At 38.9% G+C, this 18,685-nt stretch overlaps 1 protein-coding gene across 2 annotated transcripts in view; it reads left to right on the top strand.

Annotated features, from left to right (window-relative positions):
• CTPS2 (CTP synthase 2) overlaps nucleotides 1-18,685 on the top strand; it is a 79,472-nt gene that overhangs the window by 8,394 nt on the left and 52,393 nt on the right. For both annotated transcript variants that reach the window (XM_009940652.2, XM_075428935.1), the window contains exons 6-13: nucleotides 1,207-1,290; nucleotides 4,538-4,618; nucleotides 7,456-7,607; nucleotides 7,862-7,994; nucleotides 12,197-12,285; nucleotides 13,058-13,152; nucleotides 13,989-14,051; nucleotides 14,675-14,718. In XM_009940652.2, the coding sequence (XP_009938954.1) occupies nucleotides 1,207-1,290; nucleotides 4,538-4,618; nucleotides 7,456-7,607; nucleotides 7,862-7,994; nucleotides 12,197-12,285; nucleotides 13,058-13,152; nucleotides 13,989-14,051; nucleotides 14,675-14,718 (741 nt within the window). The remainder of the gene's footprint in view (nucleotides 1-1,206; nucleotides 1,291-4,537; nucleotides 4,619-7,455; nucleotides 7,608-7,861; nucleotides 7,995-12,196; nucleotides 12,286-13,057; nucleotides 13,153-13,988; nucleotides 14,052-14,674; nucleotides 14,719-18,685) is intronic.

Below are 18,685 nucleotides of genomic sequence, written 5' to 3'. Positions count from 1 at the left end.
TTTATTGATGTGCAAATTTGTTTTTACCAAAAAAACCCACTTATCAGCACTGATTTATCTAGAAGGCTAAACATAGTTGTGCTTTGTGCTGCAGGGTGCTGGTACCTTGTGTACCCTGTAAAGAAAGGCACTCGAACTCTAAGATATCATTTGAAATTGTATTTGTTAGAGCTAACACTATAAGGAGAGAATGACATAAATGATCCTCCGCCCCCGTAGGTGGTGGGAACCCCAGATGGGTGGTGTGGCACGGAGTGGTCCTGACCTGCAGTGTGCTGGGCAGATCATGTCCCTAGAACAGATTGTCCCCTTTCAGTCATTTGAGCTAACAGATAATTTTCTTACAAGGAAACAACTATATCATTTTTGCTGTCAAGCAGAAAGGATGTTTTCAGGAGCCCGAGGTAAAGGCGAGGCCACGCCAGGGGCGTAGCTGCGGGTGCTGAGCAGGCACTGCCTACAGACTCCCCTGGCACGGTGTGCCAGCTGCCTTTGTCCTGCGTCGAGTGGTTTGTGCCACTGGGCCTGGGCTGCCGCAGCCGAACTCCGATGTGGGTCACAGACGCCTCAAAGTACAATGGTCTTCCAGTCAGTACCAACTTTTTGTACAGGGCTAAAAGTATTTTTCCTTTCAGACTCGAGATTTTACATCACAAATAGGTTTTCTTATTATTTTAAGAGGTCAGTATTTGTTGGGGAGATTTTGGTAAGCGAAGGTTAGCAATGATGTTATGATTGCACCTTGTATAGCTAAAAAGAGACTTGTTAACCGCTGCAGTTATGGATTAGAGGATTGATCAGCAGTCGGTGGGATTGATTCTGTGTATTTGTGAACAGAATTATTTACTACAGCTGGGACAGTTACTGAAGGCTTTGTGATACGTTGGACGTTCTCCATTTATTAGGAAAATCCAACTTTTTAAATATTCTTCTGCTCCTACCCGAGTCAATCATAATGAAACTTTTCCTCTGTAAGAAAAACCAAAAAAAATCTGACTTGAGTTAGGGCCATGTGGTTTCTTCACAGAATTTCTTATAAAAGTAATAACAGTGGTGCCATTCTGGTTTTGGTGTATTGTGGCTCTGTTTGGATATGTTTATTCCATGCAAATATTATTACTTGCAATGACTTTTCTCTTTTAACCTGTAACTGCTCTGTTAGGAGATTTTAGTTGCTATTTGAGCTTTCAAAATATGTCTTTCCAGCCAAATGCCACTGGTGAACAGAAGACAAAACCAACACAGAACAGTGTTCGAGCATTGAGGGGTCTAGGCTTGTCTCCAGATTTGGTGAGTCAATAAATACAGGTTTTTATTTATAGGTCATCTAGTAATGTCCTTGAATAATCTGTGTTCAATGTATAAGCCTTAGTCTCCCATGAAAGACAAGAATTTTGGAAGAAATGCAACATGTATGCTGCACTGCTTCACTAAAGCCACAGGAAATCAAATTACTCAAATATACTCTAAGTTTACTTAATTCATCTAACTCATGCAGTATCATGGAATTGTAGTTATGTTCTTCTTCTAGAGGGATCTTTGCAGAAAAGTCATTTTGCAGTGCTAAAAATTATGTAAAGTCTCAGTTCACTTTGTGGGAAGACCTAGAGTGCTTCAAATTTCTTTTTATGCATGATTAAGAAGAAGCACTCCTACCTTTGAAGTACAACCTTTAGAAATACTCCTGTTTGGAAATATAAAACATGTGGGTGAATCTTCAAAGTAAGGTTCCTCAGTTTCTTTCTTGGTTGGACTTGCACTGTGTAGTATAGTGAACCTAAAGCCAGCAAGTTTCACCTCATGCCAGTTGGCAAATGATGACAGGTGCTCAACTCCTTCCATTGTCTCTCCCCAGTCCTCTGGTAATGGGTACGTACTTATTACGTGGATGCAGTGTTTGCCTTCCTGACACTTCTCCCTGGGAGCAGAGACGACATACGAGTACATTGCAACTCCCTGTTGTGGTAGCTGTCTGCCTCTGGAGATGTTAACCTGCTTGGTCAAGTGTTGATAGCAGTGAAGCCAGGGCAGCACAGCCTCAAATGCCAGTACAACCCCAGTTCAGATTTATGCTTCATATCTTCCTGAGCTGCAGCTGGTGCATGTGAAAACGCACTCTGTTTCTAGGTCTGCTTCAGGAACAGAAAAGCGCAATTTAGCTCTTTTGTGTGAGGCTGCTTGTTAAGTGAAAGAATATTTTCCATAGTTGATTCTGGAAGTTGTTGAGCAGTTTCCATTCCCATAAAGTCCACTGGGAGAAAAAGCTTCCTAGCCCTTCTCCGAAATTAGAGGGTAGTGAGAATAGTCACTACTTCTGCATAATGTTTGTATCCTCAAAAAGGAAAAATCATTCTTGAAAGGATAATCACACAACTAAATTTTGTGTTGTGCTTCTTTCTGGTTTATTTTGTTGAACTCTTGCATTTTACATTTATCAAAAAGCATGCTTGTAACTACAAAATCAAGGGCTTAATAAATAGAATATGTGAAGGATGTGTTAGGTAGCTTCAAATTCTTGTGACCTGGTAACTGCAATCAGCTTCTGGAGGGAAAGACTTTTATTAACGCAGTACTGCTCTATATTCCAAGCTTCAGGACCTAAATTTCAGAATCCCTCTTGAGGTGCAAAGTGCATATGGAAAGTTGCATGTGATTTTTGAAGACCTTTGAGATAATTGCCAGTGCCTGACTATTTTCTTTTTTCCAAATTAATTTTTAAAAGTCTGTTAAGTGTGTGTATGGAATAAAAGGAAAGCAGACTGATCTATTCACTTTCTCACATCTTGAGTTCTTGCCTGGGGCAGTTCTGGGACTGCCAGAAGCCAGTACTTCCCCCCAGCCCCCACTAAATCATAGAGAGATTACACTCTGAGCAAAGCCTCTTGGCACAGTTATAGAGTCGCTTGGGCACTGCTTCAAGAAAATCTTTAAATGTTTGCTCTCTCAGGCAGGGGCCCAAGGCCAAGACAACACATGGGGAAGCTCCTCGAACAGAAGTCAGGAGGGCTTCCCTCACAAGCTGTGCTGCCAGGCTGCCTGATCTAAACTTGGCCAGACCTGTTCTTAATACCTGCTGCCTTGCTGTCTGGTCTCAGGCTTCACTGAGGTGGCATGCTGGGCCAGTCTCAGCTGTGTGTGTACAGGAGCCTTTCTGTTCTCCAAGGGATGTTCTAAATGCTTAATGAATACACTGTATCTGTAGCTTTAATAGACTCTGTTACAGTGTTTTGACAACTGATTATACACTTGTCAGTGCTGCCCTACTCAATTGAATTGTTCCTCATCTTCTTTGTATCATGTTTCTTTGAGATGCGTCTCTGCCACTGTTATTATAGTTTTGTATTTTCATGCTGATTCTGGTGTTTTTGATTTCTGTGACTCCATTAACTTTAAATTTGTCTCAGCAAGATGTATGATAGATTTCAAAGTGGATTTAATCACGTGCTCATACTGTCAGGTTTTATGAATTTTACAGTACCCAATTTTTAAATAGAAGTTGTGCTTAATTGAATAGAATGTACAAAATGTTTCATAATTCTTTTTTTATGTGCACTGATTTTCCCTTATACTTGGCATTTTTTTATGTTTCTAGAATTTCTTGCAAGGGTAGGGGAAGTTAATTAGTCTTTATCAGTATCAGTGTAGCTAAGCTGCCTTCTAGCAAGGTGATCAAAGATCAGCTAAAAGTTTCTGAACAAAAAAAGGGCTTAATGCATTAAGCAGTTGCATATGCTAGAAAGATGGGGAAAATGACGACTTAATCTTTTAACAGGTTTATCCTGCTTTCTGTTATACTTTCAGGATTTAAAATAACTGAAGGTAGTAGACTGAAAATCAACAGGCACATTGACAAAGCAATTCTGTGTTTTCAGCTAGTTGCCTGAAGATACGTAATGCAAACCCCCCCCTTCCAACAAACACCAAAACATGTGCTTATTTTCTTTATTGTTAAAAATTATCAGTATTTTCTAAAATTCCCAATCTAAAATTTTACATGTATCAGCAGAATAATGGCACCAGGAAAAAAAACCAAAAAATTATGAAATAATCATCTTCAGCCTCCTTCTTTTTATCATGATGTACAAGTTAAGAACTACAAGGTGCTGAAGTACTGAAATAGTAGAAAACATGGATATAAGCTAAGTATTACTGCTGTAAATTTAGCTGATAAGATCACAATATTTCTTTTGATTCATCATATTATTCATGCTTGCAGAACTGCTAGAGTTTAGGTAAGGAGTATTACAATGGTAGCTACAAGAAAGGAGAACATGAGGAAGCAGTATTACAGAGAATGCCAAAGAAAGATTAATAGAAGTGGGTCAGTATGGGCAGGTGTCTGATTTACTTCTGCCTTGCTAGCAGATATTTCTGAGCTATGATATATTGTAAAACTCCGAAAGAGGGGCGGTGGAAAAAAAGGCACATGTATTTGTGCTGTGCTTCCGAAGGAGATAAATTTCTCTGTGAACAGTACTGAGGATCTTCTATTCGTTTGCCTAGTAAATATTTAAGATTTTTCCTGCTGTTATGACAGATTGTCTGCAGAAGTGCAAAACCTATAGAAATGGCTGTGAAGGAAAAGATTTCTATGTTTTGCCATGTGGAGCCTGAGCAGGTCAGTACTTCAATATTTTATTCGTCATTATTTAAACATGTTGGGAAGCATACAAATATTTCTGTGCACTTCTGTTTTCAATTTCAGACTGTTTCATTAATATGTAATTGTTTTTACAATTTTTATCTTTCTATCAAGTACACTATAGCACTTTAAAAATATTGGGAGTTTATATATCAAATTTTATGTCAAACGTTCATTAACAATTTAAATGCATGTTATGTAAAAAGTTAATATAAAGAATAGATTTTGAGCACAAAGTTAATTGCTATGTTGTGAAAACTGTGCAGTTTCAAGCTATGGTTGGTTATTGTCCATAAGTCATCTCAGGTAATTATAATAATGGATGCATAAAGTATGGTTATAACTAGGGGTTTTGCTTATGTCCATAGATCATCACAGCTGCATGAACATTCTTACTGTGATAATATGTAATAGGCTATTCATGCCCTTTAACATACTTAGAACATCTACTGTGTAGTCATCCTTTTATAATTCATGTGTGATTTTAGCCTTATTAGTTTCTGTGATTAATTGCTATTCAAATATTAATTTTGATAAATGAAATGTGCTGTAATATTTTTGCAAGTAAGAGCATTTTACTCTTCATAGTAATGGATGATATTAAAGGGATAATAGATGCCAACGGTTATGCTGTATTTCAGATAGTGTTGGTGTTGACTTCTCTGTCTGCAAGTATGTAAGAAAAATTTTTTATAGTAAGATTCCAGGTGAGACACAGAGGGCGGTGTGGCCATTACTTCTCCGCTTCACTTCCATCTTACTGTCTGTGGAAGGCAACACCCTTGATCTAACTTCTGCAAAATACTTCAGAAATGCCTTTGTGGTTCCTCTCCAGACAGAGACAGACAACTGGAAGTGCAATCAAACAAAAATGGTGTGTGCTTTTCTGGCAGTATCAGGCCACGTGTAAGCATGTACATACTCAGATTCCAACTGCAATTATCCAGTCTAACTGGACCAAAAGTCCCATGTGCAACTGAACTTCCCTAAGACTTCCCTGGCAGGGAGGGAGCTGTCTTCCTGGTATTGTTTTTTTTTTCCCCACAATTCTGCGTTTTAGGGTAGAAGCTCAATAGTTGTACCAGTCACAGCTTTCATGAGAAGCTGCGTATATTATCCTGAGCAGAGTGCTGCACTCTTCTTGTGTTGTTCTGGCTAGCTCAAATGTCTGTCCACAGCAGTGCATTGTGTAATATAGGTGTGTCCCTGGAAGTTAGACACAGTGGACTGAACTGCGATGCTGCTAGGTGCCATACTGTGTTGCAGCCTTTTTTTTTTTTTCTTTCCCTTTTCTTAACTATATTCATCAGATTTCTGCAAAGCCATTCTTAAGTCCCCTGTATGTCTTAAAATTAATGAACCACTTCTGGATTTCAGAAGACCCTGGCCACATGTCTATATATTCCCTAGAATGATCTTGCATTTCTTGTGAACTGAAGGATTAGATACACCATCATTCTTCTTCCTGGAGCTATGTGCAATGCCAGTAGAGAAGAAGCTACAGTTTATTTTATGTCTAGAATGGTGGTTTACGATCTCAAGGGGATCAATCTTTTCAGTTCACCTTTCCCATTTTTTTGCTGTCATAGAGTCACAGAGTAGTTGAGGTTGGAAGGGAGGCCATCTGGTCCAACACCCCTGCTCAGCAGGGCCACATAAAGCTGGTTGCCCAGGACATTATTCAGACAGCTTTTGAGTATCTCCAAGGATGGAGACTCCACAGCCTCCCTGGGCAACCTGTGCCAGGGCTTGGTCACCCTCACTGATGTTCATAGGGAACCTTCTGTGTTTCAGTTTGTGCCCGTTCCCTCTGGTCCTGTCACTAGGCATCACTGAAGAGCATGGCACAATCTTTTTTGCACCCTCCTCTTGGGTGTTTCTGTACATTGATGAGATTTCCCACCTCCACTCTGAAGCCTTCTCTTCTCTAGGCTGAACAGTCCCAGCTCTCAGCCTATCCTCATTTGAGAGGTGCTCCAGTCCCTTAATCCCCTTCATGGCCCTTTGTGGGCCATGGACTCTTTCCAGTATGTGCATGTCTCTCATGTACTGAGGAGCCCAGAACTGGACCCCGTACTTGAGGTGTGGTCTCACCAGTGCTGGGTAGAGGGGAAGGATCACTTCCCTCAGCGTGCTGGCACCACTCCTCCTAACGCAGTGCAGGATACAGTTGTTTGGCTCATGTTCAACTTGGTGTCCACCAGGATACCCAGGTCCTTTTCTGCCAGGCTGCTTTCCAGCTGGGTGGCCTCCAGCATATACTGGTGCCTGGGGTTGTTCCTCCCCAGGTGCAGGACTTTGCACTTCCCCTTGTTAAACTTCATGAGGTGCCCATCAGTCCATTTCTCCTGCCTGTTGTCAGGATGGCAGCATGACTCTGATATATCAGTTACTCCTGCCACTTTGGTGTCATCTGAAAACTTGCTGAAGGTACGCTCTGCCCTGTCATCTACATCATTAATGAAGATGTTAAACAGGACCGGAACCAGTACTGACTCGTGGGTACTTCACTAGTTATGGGCTTTCAACTAGATGTTGTGCTGCTAATCATCACCCTCTGGGCCCAGCCATTCCGCCAGTTTTCCTCACTGTCTGCTCATCTTGCCTGTACATCAACGGATTGTCTATGAGGATCTTACAGGAGACAGTGTCAGAAGCCTTTCTGAAGTCCAGTTAGACAATATCCACTGCTCTTCTCTCATCTGCCAGGCCAGTCACTTCATCACAGTAGTTAATCAAATTGATCAAGTGTGACCTTCTCTTGATGAATCCGTGCTGACTACTCCTGATATTTTTTTAATCTTTTTTGTTAGGTGATATTTATCCATGATGTTTCTTCCACTTACCGAGTACCAATTCTGTTGGAGGAGCAAGGCATCATTAAATATTTTAAACAGAGGTTAAATTTACCTATTGATGACCAGCCAAGTGATCTTCTAATGAAATGGAAGAAAATGGCTGACAGGTATTCTAACTCCTGCTGTTTTTTTCTAAAAGTGTTTTAATTCAAGTTAGGTTTTTAGCTGCTGTGAAGTCACCAGACTGGACTGGGGTCAGTAGCACGCTGCTGATCAGCACTTGTGAATGGTCTGTGTTTAAAACCATTGTTAGTTTTTAGATTTTAGAAGATGTTTTGTGAAGTTAAAGAAAAAGTGAACACTGTTGAAATGTTTTCTTTGTGAAAATTGGTGTAATAACCAAGGAATTTGTTTTTGCCAGGTACGAAAGGTTGCTGAAGGTGTGTTCCATAGCTCTTGTTGGCAAGTACACAAAACTGAGTGATTGCTATGCATCTGTTTTCAAGGCTCTGGAACACTCTGCACTGGCAATTAATCACAAACTGGATTTAATGGTGAGGATATTTCTGGACTTTGCTTTCAGGAATACTTTGAATATACTTGTTCCTGTCATGTCAGGCAGTTTTAACTCATGTGGAAATTAGAAAAATAATCATGCAGATAAATACATACTGGCCAAGCATCTCATTTTTTTAAAAGAAGTGGTTACAGATTTATTTGTTTTATTTGAAACTAAACTTAGCTGAAGGGAACACTGTAATTACCCAAAACTGGATCTGATGAAAAAGCAGACTTTACCTGCAAATTTATACTTACTATCTAAAGTTTCACTTGTTCTCATGAGACTGCTTATCATGTTAATGAGACTAGCTTAAAGACAGGAGAAAATAGGTAAATTGGAAAGCAGTTTAGTTTCTTTTTAACCTTTGGTGCTAGAAGCTGTTGTTCTTCATTTCACTTAATATTCTGAGAGCTGTCCATTTTATCTTCAGCAGGATTCTAATGATGTCGGAATTGTGCCATAAACCTAGTTTCTCCAAGACAGTAGTTCCTTGAATAAAGGACTATTTAGGGATCTAATTTGTCTAATTTTAGTGAGAACAGAAAGTTGAACTACATGGGGAAAAACTGTTACCAGCTTTCTCACTGGTGGAACTATCAGTTTCCATTGCTGAGTTTTGTTGCTAGGAATGGCAGGTCTGTGGTAGAGAAGCAGTGTGGAAGTGTGTATTGTTATCACTTAATGGGTACAGAGGACATTTTAGCAACTGGCAGTAGTAAAACTGTAATAAATTGTCACAAAGTATCAGCAACAACATGCCGCTTAAGAGCGATTCATTAAATGGTGATCAAAGTGGGCAGTTGCAGGTTGTACTGCACTCAGTAAGTTTTGGTCTGAGCCTGTCTCTGATCGAGGCAAGTTCGTGTGTTTATGCATTTTGGTAATTGCTGAAAATGGCTGAACCCTGTGACCTTTGTTGATCATTTCCTTTTTCATGATATAAAACCCAGAAGATACTGAAAGGAATATTTCACTGTGTCAAAAGCTATGCATGGGTTGCTTAGGTATGCTTGTACAAGGCTGTTTCCACTCAGCTCTAGAAAGTTTCTCACTGGAACTAATCGCTTTTTGACAAGGAAGGTTGTTAATATCCAGGATGGCTTAACAGGCCTAACAGGCAGCAGGCCAAAGACATAGCCACCGTTCTGTTGTCTCAGTCCGTCTACCCCGGAAGGAAGCAGTGGAAGCCCCTAGAACAACCAGGGCTACATACGTACTGCTTTAATGAAGCACACAGTAATGAATACATGGGAGTCTTGTTTACAGTGATATTTCCAATATCTTTGGGAGAAGATAAGTTCCCTAAACACTGAGTACTGAAGAAGGAATTCCTAGTATTAGAAACCTGGTAACATACTTCTGTTTGCTTGAGAACACAGGTCACCAGGAATGCATCACCTGAGGTGTTTTCTTTGCAGTGACTTGGTGGAGAAGGTGACTAGCCCTGTACCAAGATAACCAATTACGTTTTGTACCCTTCTACATCACTGCTTGGTTCTGATGGACTGTTAATCAGATGGTGAAGATGTAGAATGTACTTTTTGCTGTGGCTTGTGCTGTTGTGGGCTCTGAAATCACCCTGTTGTTTTCTCACAGTAGCATTCTGCAACTTGTCAGGCACATCAGTCAGCTGCAAATCTTTCATCTTTTGCTTCTCATTGTTGATGTCATCCCAGAACCTTTCCAAGTAGGGAAGGCATGCAGAGGTGCACAAACAAAAGCATATCTGAATTATTTTTTCTGTAGGACTTCACTGGGAGAAGTGGGTTGATTTATTCTCTGGGGAAGGGGAGGGGTAAGAAGCCCTTGCTATCAACAGAAAAGGGAAAAAATCAGAAACTGGTTATCTTAGTGTCCTATTCTTGTCCTCAGTGAGGTATGTTGAATGTTGAATAGTATAGAGACACAGAACTGGTTGCTGCCTATCACATAAAACAGCTAGGGAACCACTCAAGAAAACAAAAAAAAATCGTGTTTAGTAAGAGGAAATATTTGTCTACATACTAAGGAACTTATGCATGGTGTTCACTGCTAAAAAGTATGTCTGAAATTACAAGGACTAAGCGAATTCAAGGAAACTTTGTGTGACTAGGAAGCCAATGCGTAGGTATCATGGAAAACATAAAAACAACCAACCAACCACCAGAAACTCAGCTTAGGGAAGAAATAGCTTATGCTTTAAGACTTAAGCTGTCTCCTTTCCTGTGAAGGGATATAGAAGGAGGTATCATGGAGGAAAAAAAAAAAAAAAGATATATTTGTAGGAAAAAGGTACACTGTCCTCCACGGTAAGTTTTCCTCCATGATGTACATAGACATATAGCTGGGAAGTGCTCAGACCGGTTGGACATACACAAGTCCATGGGACCAGGCAGAATGCATCCCAGAGTGCTGAGGGAGCTGGCTGGTGTCATTGAGAGGCCACTCTCCTGTCAGCTTTGAAGGGTCATGGCAACTGGGGGAAGTTTTTGATGACTACAAAAGGGCAAATGTTGCACCAATCTTCAAAAAAGGCAAAAAGGAGGATCTGGGGAAATGGCAGGTAGTCAGCTTCACCTCATTCCTTGGGGAGATTATGGAGCAAGTACTCCAAAAAGTTGTTTTTGTGTGCATGAAAGATAAGAAAGTGGGAACAGCCAGAATTAGTCCCTGGAAGTTTTCAGATCTTAACTGGAAATGGCCCTGAGCAACCTGCTCTAATTTGACCTTCTTTGAGCAGAGGGCTGTGCTAGAGACCTCCTAAGGCCTTTTCTGACCTACGTCATTCTGTCACTCTAAATAGTGTTTTATGCTAGCAGCTGTGCAGTGGGAAGCTTCTATGATGTGTAAAGTAACTTTGCTTTTAGCAAAAAAAGTGAAAGGCACCAAGTCTGCAAATGTGTGGTTAGCTTTGTATGTAGCTAGTCTTAACTTTGGTGGAGCACTTGCATTAACAAGCATGTGAATTGATGATTGCTGGAGCTCCAGTGTGCTGATGAAATGTTAACAGGCAAGGGCTCTTACTGTGCTTACCTGCATGTGCCAACCTCCTTTTTAGTGTTTTTGTCTAAAGGTTCTCTGTATAATCCTGTATTCTGGAGGAACTATTTAATATTGTGTGCGGTATCCAGCTCACAACCTAGCATCCATCTGAATGATGAAATGTCGATGCTGCTTGAAGTGATAAATGTGCTGGCTCAATATGTTTGGCAAGGAAATCACAATTAACTTCAACTGTAATTAGTTTCTTTTTCTGACCTCCCAGCGTGATAAAGTGTCCATTTAGTTTATCTTATAGTATCCTGCTAGTAATAACAACATTCATAAGTAGTCATTTTTCTGTTGTATTTTTGATGCCTTCTGGAGCATGGAGAAAGCAGGAATCATTTGCTAGAAGGCAATCGTATCTGGAGAACTTTCAACAATCTTCTTGTCGGTTTCATTTCTCTGCACACAAATGAGTTCTGTCATTTCAGATGATCTAGTTTTTATGGGGGATGGACTCTACAGCAGAATGCTATTAATTACATTATTCTGACAAAAAAAATAAGAATCAAACTCCGATCTTTTGTGTCCCCAGTGCAGTACATAGCTGCCTCACTCATTTGCTCTAGTGGTACCTCAGGAGCCGTGTTTGTTAATTGCAGTAGGGATTCTAATGCAGTATTTTTAGCAGGACTCAGATAATGTGTCTGCTTCCCTCTCTACAGTTGATGTTTTCACAACAGTCCCTAGGAAAGCCTTTCTCAAATGCTAGACAATGCAGGTTTATCTAGTCTTATGATGAGGTAAACTGTGGCACCCAAAACCTAGGAAAGTGAACATCCTGGCCACATTTCATTTGGATGTCAGGAGAAGGTCAGCATTACCCCTTGATTGGTGCCCTGATTTCCATAGGAAGAAAACCTGGGTACACAGTTACGAAGCATTCTAGCAAGTCTCCTTATCTGGAGGATAGCAAAATGAGGACTGGAGACAGGCAGAACTTTGGAGTTATGTGCAAAGAAGGGGCATGGATTGCGTGCCAGACCTGGAGCAAATACTGGGTCTTCAGGGCAGGTACTGGATCTTCAGAGAAGTTGTTAGAAGTTTACTGGGAAATTCACTTGAAACTCTAATAGTTTGTCTTAATGATATTAAAATGTTGGTTATGTAGTGTATGCTGCTCATTCTGTGTAAGTAAAGACTATTTTATTGCATGCTTTTCTTTATTAGTACATAGATTCAACAGAACTTGAACGTTCTACAGAAGCGGAGAACTCTGTGAAATATCACCAGGCATGGCACAAACTGTGCAAAGCAGAGTAAGTGGCATTGGGTATTCGGTATCCCAAATGCAGATTATGATATTTATTTCATGTGATGAAAAATGCTTCAGTGAATCATTTCTCAGTGCATCCAAAGTTCTGTTACTTACAGAAAGGGATAGATGTGCATGGTTGGTGACAAGCTTCAGACATAGCAAATTATAGTATCAACCTATATCCTTAAACTCTGCTTTAATCTCTTCAGACAAGTTGTAGTTTTGTTTTGTTTTGGTTTTTTTGATAGCTAGACTTTCTTTACAATGCAGGTCAGTTGTAAAAAATTTTTCTTTGTCAACATGCATCATAGTGAAAAGTAGTTAGATAAAATAGATAAATGTAAATGCTTGTGTCACTCTGCAAACCTCTCTGTTAAGAGTCATAGCTGAGATTTCAATTTGCATTTGTGAAGGGGTGTTGTCTGAGGTCAAAATGCATTATTTCTTCGGTATTACTTAGTAGATAAAGTTTTGGTGTTAAGATCCTAGAGTAGTGAATAAGTAGCTAGTTTATTTACGCAATATGTATTTAAGCAGTGAGAATTTCACTGTGAAGCATGAGTTTGGTCGAATGGGAATTGCAGTGGGTAGATGAGACAGATCTCCAAATTTAGAGTTCAGTTCTGTGTATTCTGAGTGGTGGGACAAGACATGCCTTTTGTGCATTGTGCTTGCTTTGTTGTAACCTCAGAAGTCTGTCTTCAATTTGTATGGACTTCCTTTGCTGGCTTGATTCTACATGATGGTTGCTTTATATATGGTTATCATTACAGTGGCATTCTGGTCCCAGGAGGGTTTGGCATTAGGGGGACGGAAGGCAAACTCCAAGCTATCTCCTGGGCAAGAACAAAGAAAAAACCTTTTCTTGGTAAGATCATTAGACTCAGAAATTACTGCGTTTTGGAGGTGTATAGCAAGCTAATTGATTTGATTAAAATAACAAACAACACCAAATGCACACTAGGGAAGGATCCTGTCTGAGGGAAGCACATGTGCTGTTGTGAATATTTGCTGTGTAAATAATGCCTAGGGTCATAGTCACGCACTACAGCTGCTGTATAAGGAAGGAGGAAAAAGACTATCCCTACTCCAAAGGTTTTAGTTGCTATATTGACATATTATGTGGAGAGTCTTTCCTTCTTACTGTAATTAAATCAGTATCATTATAGATATTAATCAGTGTGCAGAAAACATAGGTATCTTTGAATGCATTTGCCCTATTAAATATTTTTTGTTGATTTACTGGTGTATTTTATTATGGTAAAGCCTGAAGATGCTATCTGGCCTGTAAGCTGAGAGCTGTTTGCGTAAATGCCTCTGAAGCTTTGGTTCCTACTCTGTTTCTTACAATTTTTTAAGTAAGTGACTGCTTTGACTAGCTGCTAAAGCAGTATTTGAATCTGGATATTCCTAGGCTTTCAGCTTTCATTTGTCTTTACAGTAATTAATGATAAAATAGATGGGAGAAAAAAAAAATCTAAAGGGCTCAAAGCATGTAATTGTGTCGCATGTATTCAGTATGCCAAGTTTGAAGAGTGAGTTTTAAGTGGAGCAGCCATTTTTGTTTTAGGTTTTTTGTAAGCCTGTGTATATACACTGGATAGTAAGATTTCTAAGCAGTCAAGTTTAAGACAGAACAGCAAGTTCTTTGTTAGTCCTGCTCTTCGTCCTCTTAAATTCTGGGGTTTTTGTTTTCTCTCCTAGGAGTTTGCCTGGGAATGCAATTAGCAGTTGTGGAATTTGCAAGAAACTGTTTGAATTGGAAAGGTGAGCTTGGTATGGTAGTGTGAATATGATTTGCTTAGAAGAAGTTTTACTCTGTGTGGGAAATGTGTATCTATTGTTAGATATGCTGTGTGGATGCTGTGATTATTAGGTACTTAGCTGAAAATGATCATGTTGCAAGAGCTAAGCACCCTTTCTGTACCGGGGAGTAGGAATTCTTTATTACGCAGATTGCTTGAAACCTGCTTCTCAATCTGAGAGTAGGAGAAAACGTGCTTGCAGTTCACCTCTGTAATCTCTTTCTGGAGTGTGCAGGTGGTGAGGAGTAAAAAGTGAGAAGTGGTTTTCTCACTTGCTTTCGTTAAGTGGAGTCGCCAAACCATAGCCAGTGCAGTAGTAGTATGAAGAGTTTTAGCTTGCCAATGAATTTCTACCACTAAGAGCTGAGAGGAAAAAATTTTCGGAACTAGGAAAGGGAGTGTGTGTGACTGAGATCATATGCTTCCTGTAGTTGCTTCAAAAGTGGTACAGTATTGTGTTTCAACATTCAAGATTGTAGCTTAAATGCAGACAAGCCCTGAAATGCCTCAGAACTGTTACAATGAGTCTGTCGTGCATGTTGAACAATGGAAATGTACTGTGTTTGTTTTAAACTTCTGTTTCAGATGCAAATTCTACAGAATTTGACCCAGACACAAAAAACCCAGTTGTAAGTACTGATTTTTTTTTTCCCTGCATAAGTTTTGTGAACATACATCTTTTATTAGAAAGAGAGTTAACTCTGTGTAAGTTAAGGTCTATCTGTATATTTACATAGCAGGACATGAAGAGGTGCCCACTGTTCCTATTCAGTATTGTTTAAAAAGGTACTTTCTTTTAATAGTCCCTTGCTTTCACCTGCTCATTTCTGTGATTTGCCTTAGCTTTGTTTTTGTAGTTTTTCTGATAGTTTCCTTGGCTGTAGACTGATGCTGGGAGTAGACAATAGTGATTAGGTTGGCTTTACTAGAGAATGAAATATAAAGGGAAGCTGGAAAGTGTAGCACAAAGCTATTCTCAGAATATAATTTTATATAAAAAGATAAGGATTATATGGAAAGCTGCTGAAAAATCTTGTCATCCCTTTATATAAAGGAAAATACAAATAGTATAAATAACTAATACACCCCTCCTCCCCCATGCATCTCTCATTCCACCTTTTGAGAAAAATTTAAATGCTGTAGATATGACAGGGTTCTCTGTATCATATGCCAATGGTAGAATTTTAGTGTGGAGTTCTTCCAGGTATCTCCTAGTTCAGAGAGTATGGTATCACATTGTCATAACAGTTAAAACTTAAAAATGATTGGTAATAGAGGGTTTCTAAGAAAATGAAAGAGAACTGAAAAACTGCGTGTGAGAAATAAAGTAGTATCTTGGTGTAAGATGTAAACATCGGTTCTAGTGATAAATTGAGTTGTTCCTAATGACCTACTGTTCCTATATCAATTTCCTTCAGGAGAGTATTGTTGGGATTTGTAAGTAAAATATACTTTTTTTCCGCATTTGCTTAGTCTGAAACACGCAAGTAGGAGATTTTTAAAGCTCTTGAGTTTTTGTCAAGGTTGTTTATATGCATAGGAGAGATAATGTAGTCTGAGTTTTTGAAGGTGAATTAGAGACGTTCAGAATTTCAGTGTGACTTGCTGCTAAAACTTTGTGGCATTTGGGAATGGCCTCAGGTGAACAAAGGTAAATTTTTCATTTGGCATCAAATTTGGGGGTTTGCTGTCATAAGAGTTCTCTTCCTTCACCCTTCCTGAAAGTATGTAAAGACGTATTCTTTGTCTGGAGGGGTCAATTTTGTAGTAACAATAGGTTGTAAAATATTGAAAGCTTACTGTAAATTTTTTGGGAAGCAAGAAGGATAGTACAGAAGACTGATTCTGGGGCATCTTTGTTTGCAGAGCTTTTTAGTGACAGTTTTATTTAACTTCTGATGACTGCATTTCAGCTGGTCACGTTTCAGGTACCTTGCCAGGATGCAGTCAGATCATCGTGAGGGGTGAGTCACCCTTTGGAACTGCTGGGCGCTCTCCATTATTCTAGGGGTTGTTTGCAGTAGCTGGCTCTGATGCAGAGCTCTGCACGTAGCTGAAGGTCAGGAACATGGATGCTAGTCTGCTGCAGCCCTACTGGCAGTTTCTTCTATTGCAGAAATTGTAGTGTGTGTTAGTGCAGTCTGTCTAGGACAAAATTTTGTTCCACAAGTAGTTAACTGAGAGATTTGCAGTTTGCATTCAGGGGCAAGTAAGATGTATATGTTAAAGTTATGTCGACATAAAATGAAGAAAATAATGGCATGAATGTATGTGTCGGAAGATTAATACAGCGTTTACAATTGAAGCAGTATGCTTGCAGTACATGTAATGGATATTCTTTTGTTCAGAGCTACATTCAGGTTCTGAAATTGGTTATTGCCAGTTGTATTTCAGCATCTTAATCTGACCTTTGACATCCCAGTTCTGGGCAAGAAACAGATGTAAATCATTCCAAGAAGGAAATTTGCACTATCAGTACTTACAACTGCTAAATAATCTGTTTTAGCAGAGCCCTTGTGCTAAAAAATGTTTAGATAGTCTGTATAATAACAAATCAATAAAAATGATTGGAAGAGAAGCAGATTAGTGAAGCTTGTGAACTACCAAACTGATGTAGATGTTTCATTATCCAAGAAAGTTAATTGGAAACACCATATTGGCACTGATAATACCTTGTTGATAATACCACTATGTGGTTCAACTGAGTGCTAACTTAGGACCAAAGCAGTGTGTTTTTCTTTTGGTTCCTGCTCCTTTGGAAACTGAAGAGGGAGAAGAAGGGCACTGGTGAGACAGTAGTTCTATTTCCTTTTATTTTTAAGAAAAAGGAAAAGGCAAAAGTTCAAATATGTAGTTTGGCAAGGGAAGTCAGGGGCAACCATAAGATATGCAGCTACTTACATCGCGTCTTAACTTGCCAAGCATTCAAATACTCACAGCTTGCCTCACCAACGTTGATAATTTCTTCTAAAGTACATGTAAAATATCTTGGTCAACTTTGCTTCCCTTTTGTCTGCATCTATGGAAATTTGAACCTTTTTGTTAGAAATAAAACCTGAGATTGTCAAGTAATCATGTAATTCAGAATTAGGCTTCCAAAGGAAAAACAGGTGGCTGAAATAATGAGAAACTATATTACTGGCAACTGTGTCTCAATTAAAATAACACCAATTATTGTGCTATAGTAGAGCATTGTCTGCATGAGTAAAAAGTTTTGAGCGTTATAAAAAGTTCTTGTGTGATAAGGCAGTTGTGACTTGTTCGGTTTTGAACAACAATGAATGCACAACTGAATGTGAAAATGTAGAGAGTTGCCTGCAATGCTGAATATCTGTTTTATTTTAGTTCTTCATCTGTTTCTACTGATGGTCATTACAACAATGCTCTTCAACCTGGGTTCTGCCAAAGCACCCATGAGTAACTTTATATAGAAAGGAAACCCTGTATAACCCTATATTGCTTGTTTGGGGGATTATTGATATAAATTATATTGGTGTGTAAATGACTGCAAGTATTGTAGAGTGAAGATTTCAAATTGTTTTGAAAAAATAGTAGTCTGTGCGTACAAAAAATGTAATTGAATGACTTAATAATGCAAAACAGCCAAAATAGTGTTTTTAAAATGTTGTAGGGAAAGAAATCCTGAAGTTGAATATCTGTGATGAAAACTTAAAGGAAATGAGACCAAGAAGTTGAAAATATTAATAAACTGTGAATTATAACCTGTATCTGGGAGAGTCGGAGTTGCTATTAGATGTTTTTATTTAGGCTTAAATTAAAAATGTGTACTCTAAAGAACAAAAGAAAAAAAGACCTCTGATATGGCAGTTATCTGTATTCACCAGACCATACTATTTACACTATCAGAATACCACCTTAAGATTTTGGCTTCAATTCCTCTTTAACACAGGTTTGATTTCAACAGGGAAAATGAGGGAGGTACATGAGCGCTGGTGGCAGTCCCTCAAGTTCTTGATCTTGTCTTTGTTGATTATTTGCAGATCGTGTTCCCATTATATATTCTTAAGCTTTTTATTTTACTTTCTAGCTTTTTGGATAAAAATAGTAGGTCAGTTGTTACTGTTCTTTGTGGGAAGATAGCTGTTCAGAAAAGTAATGCATTTGCTTGAGAGTAGTGCTTAGTATGAGTTTTCTGTTGCAAATGAGAATTTTAAAATTGACTCCTTTAAAGGGAAACTGTATAGTCTGTGAGCTACTAATGAGCTGGATTCACTGGATGGGAAGAGTTATTTGTTTTGTTCCATCTCCCTCATCTTCCTCTGCTATTAAACTCAGATTTATTTTTCTGGATGAGCCTTTTAATTATGTTCTTTGTCAATTTTATTGCAATTGCATCTAATACAGTTCTAGGAAGAAAAAAAAAGACTATTTCCGGAAACAATTTTAACACACTTTTTTTTTTAACTTAAAAAAGCTAATTGTATTTGTGACTATTGTTCTTCATGACCTATTGTATCGTATATAGGATCATGAAACATTAAATACTGCACTGGGTAAAATAAATACATTTTCTATGTACTCACAAAAATGTGCAGAAATAGATTTTGCCAGTAGGTGACACTCTTATAACATGTT

Source organism: Opisthocomus hoazin, chromosome 1 (assembly GCF_030867145.1).
Source record: "Opisthocomus hoazin isolate bOpiHoa1 chromosome 1, bOpiHoa1.hap1, whole genome shotgun sequence".
In the NCBI taxonomy this organism is placed as follows: domain Eukaryota; kingdom Metazoa; phylum Chordata; class Aves; order Opisthocomiformes; family Opisthocomidae; genus Opisthocomus; species Opisthocomus hoazin.
The sequence above is the reverse complement of the archived record's forward strand: the minus strand, read 5'-3'. Positions and strand labels throughout refer to the sequence as shown.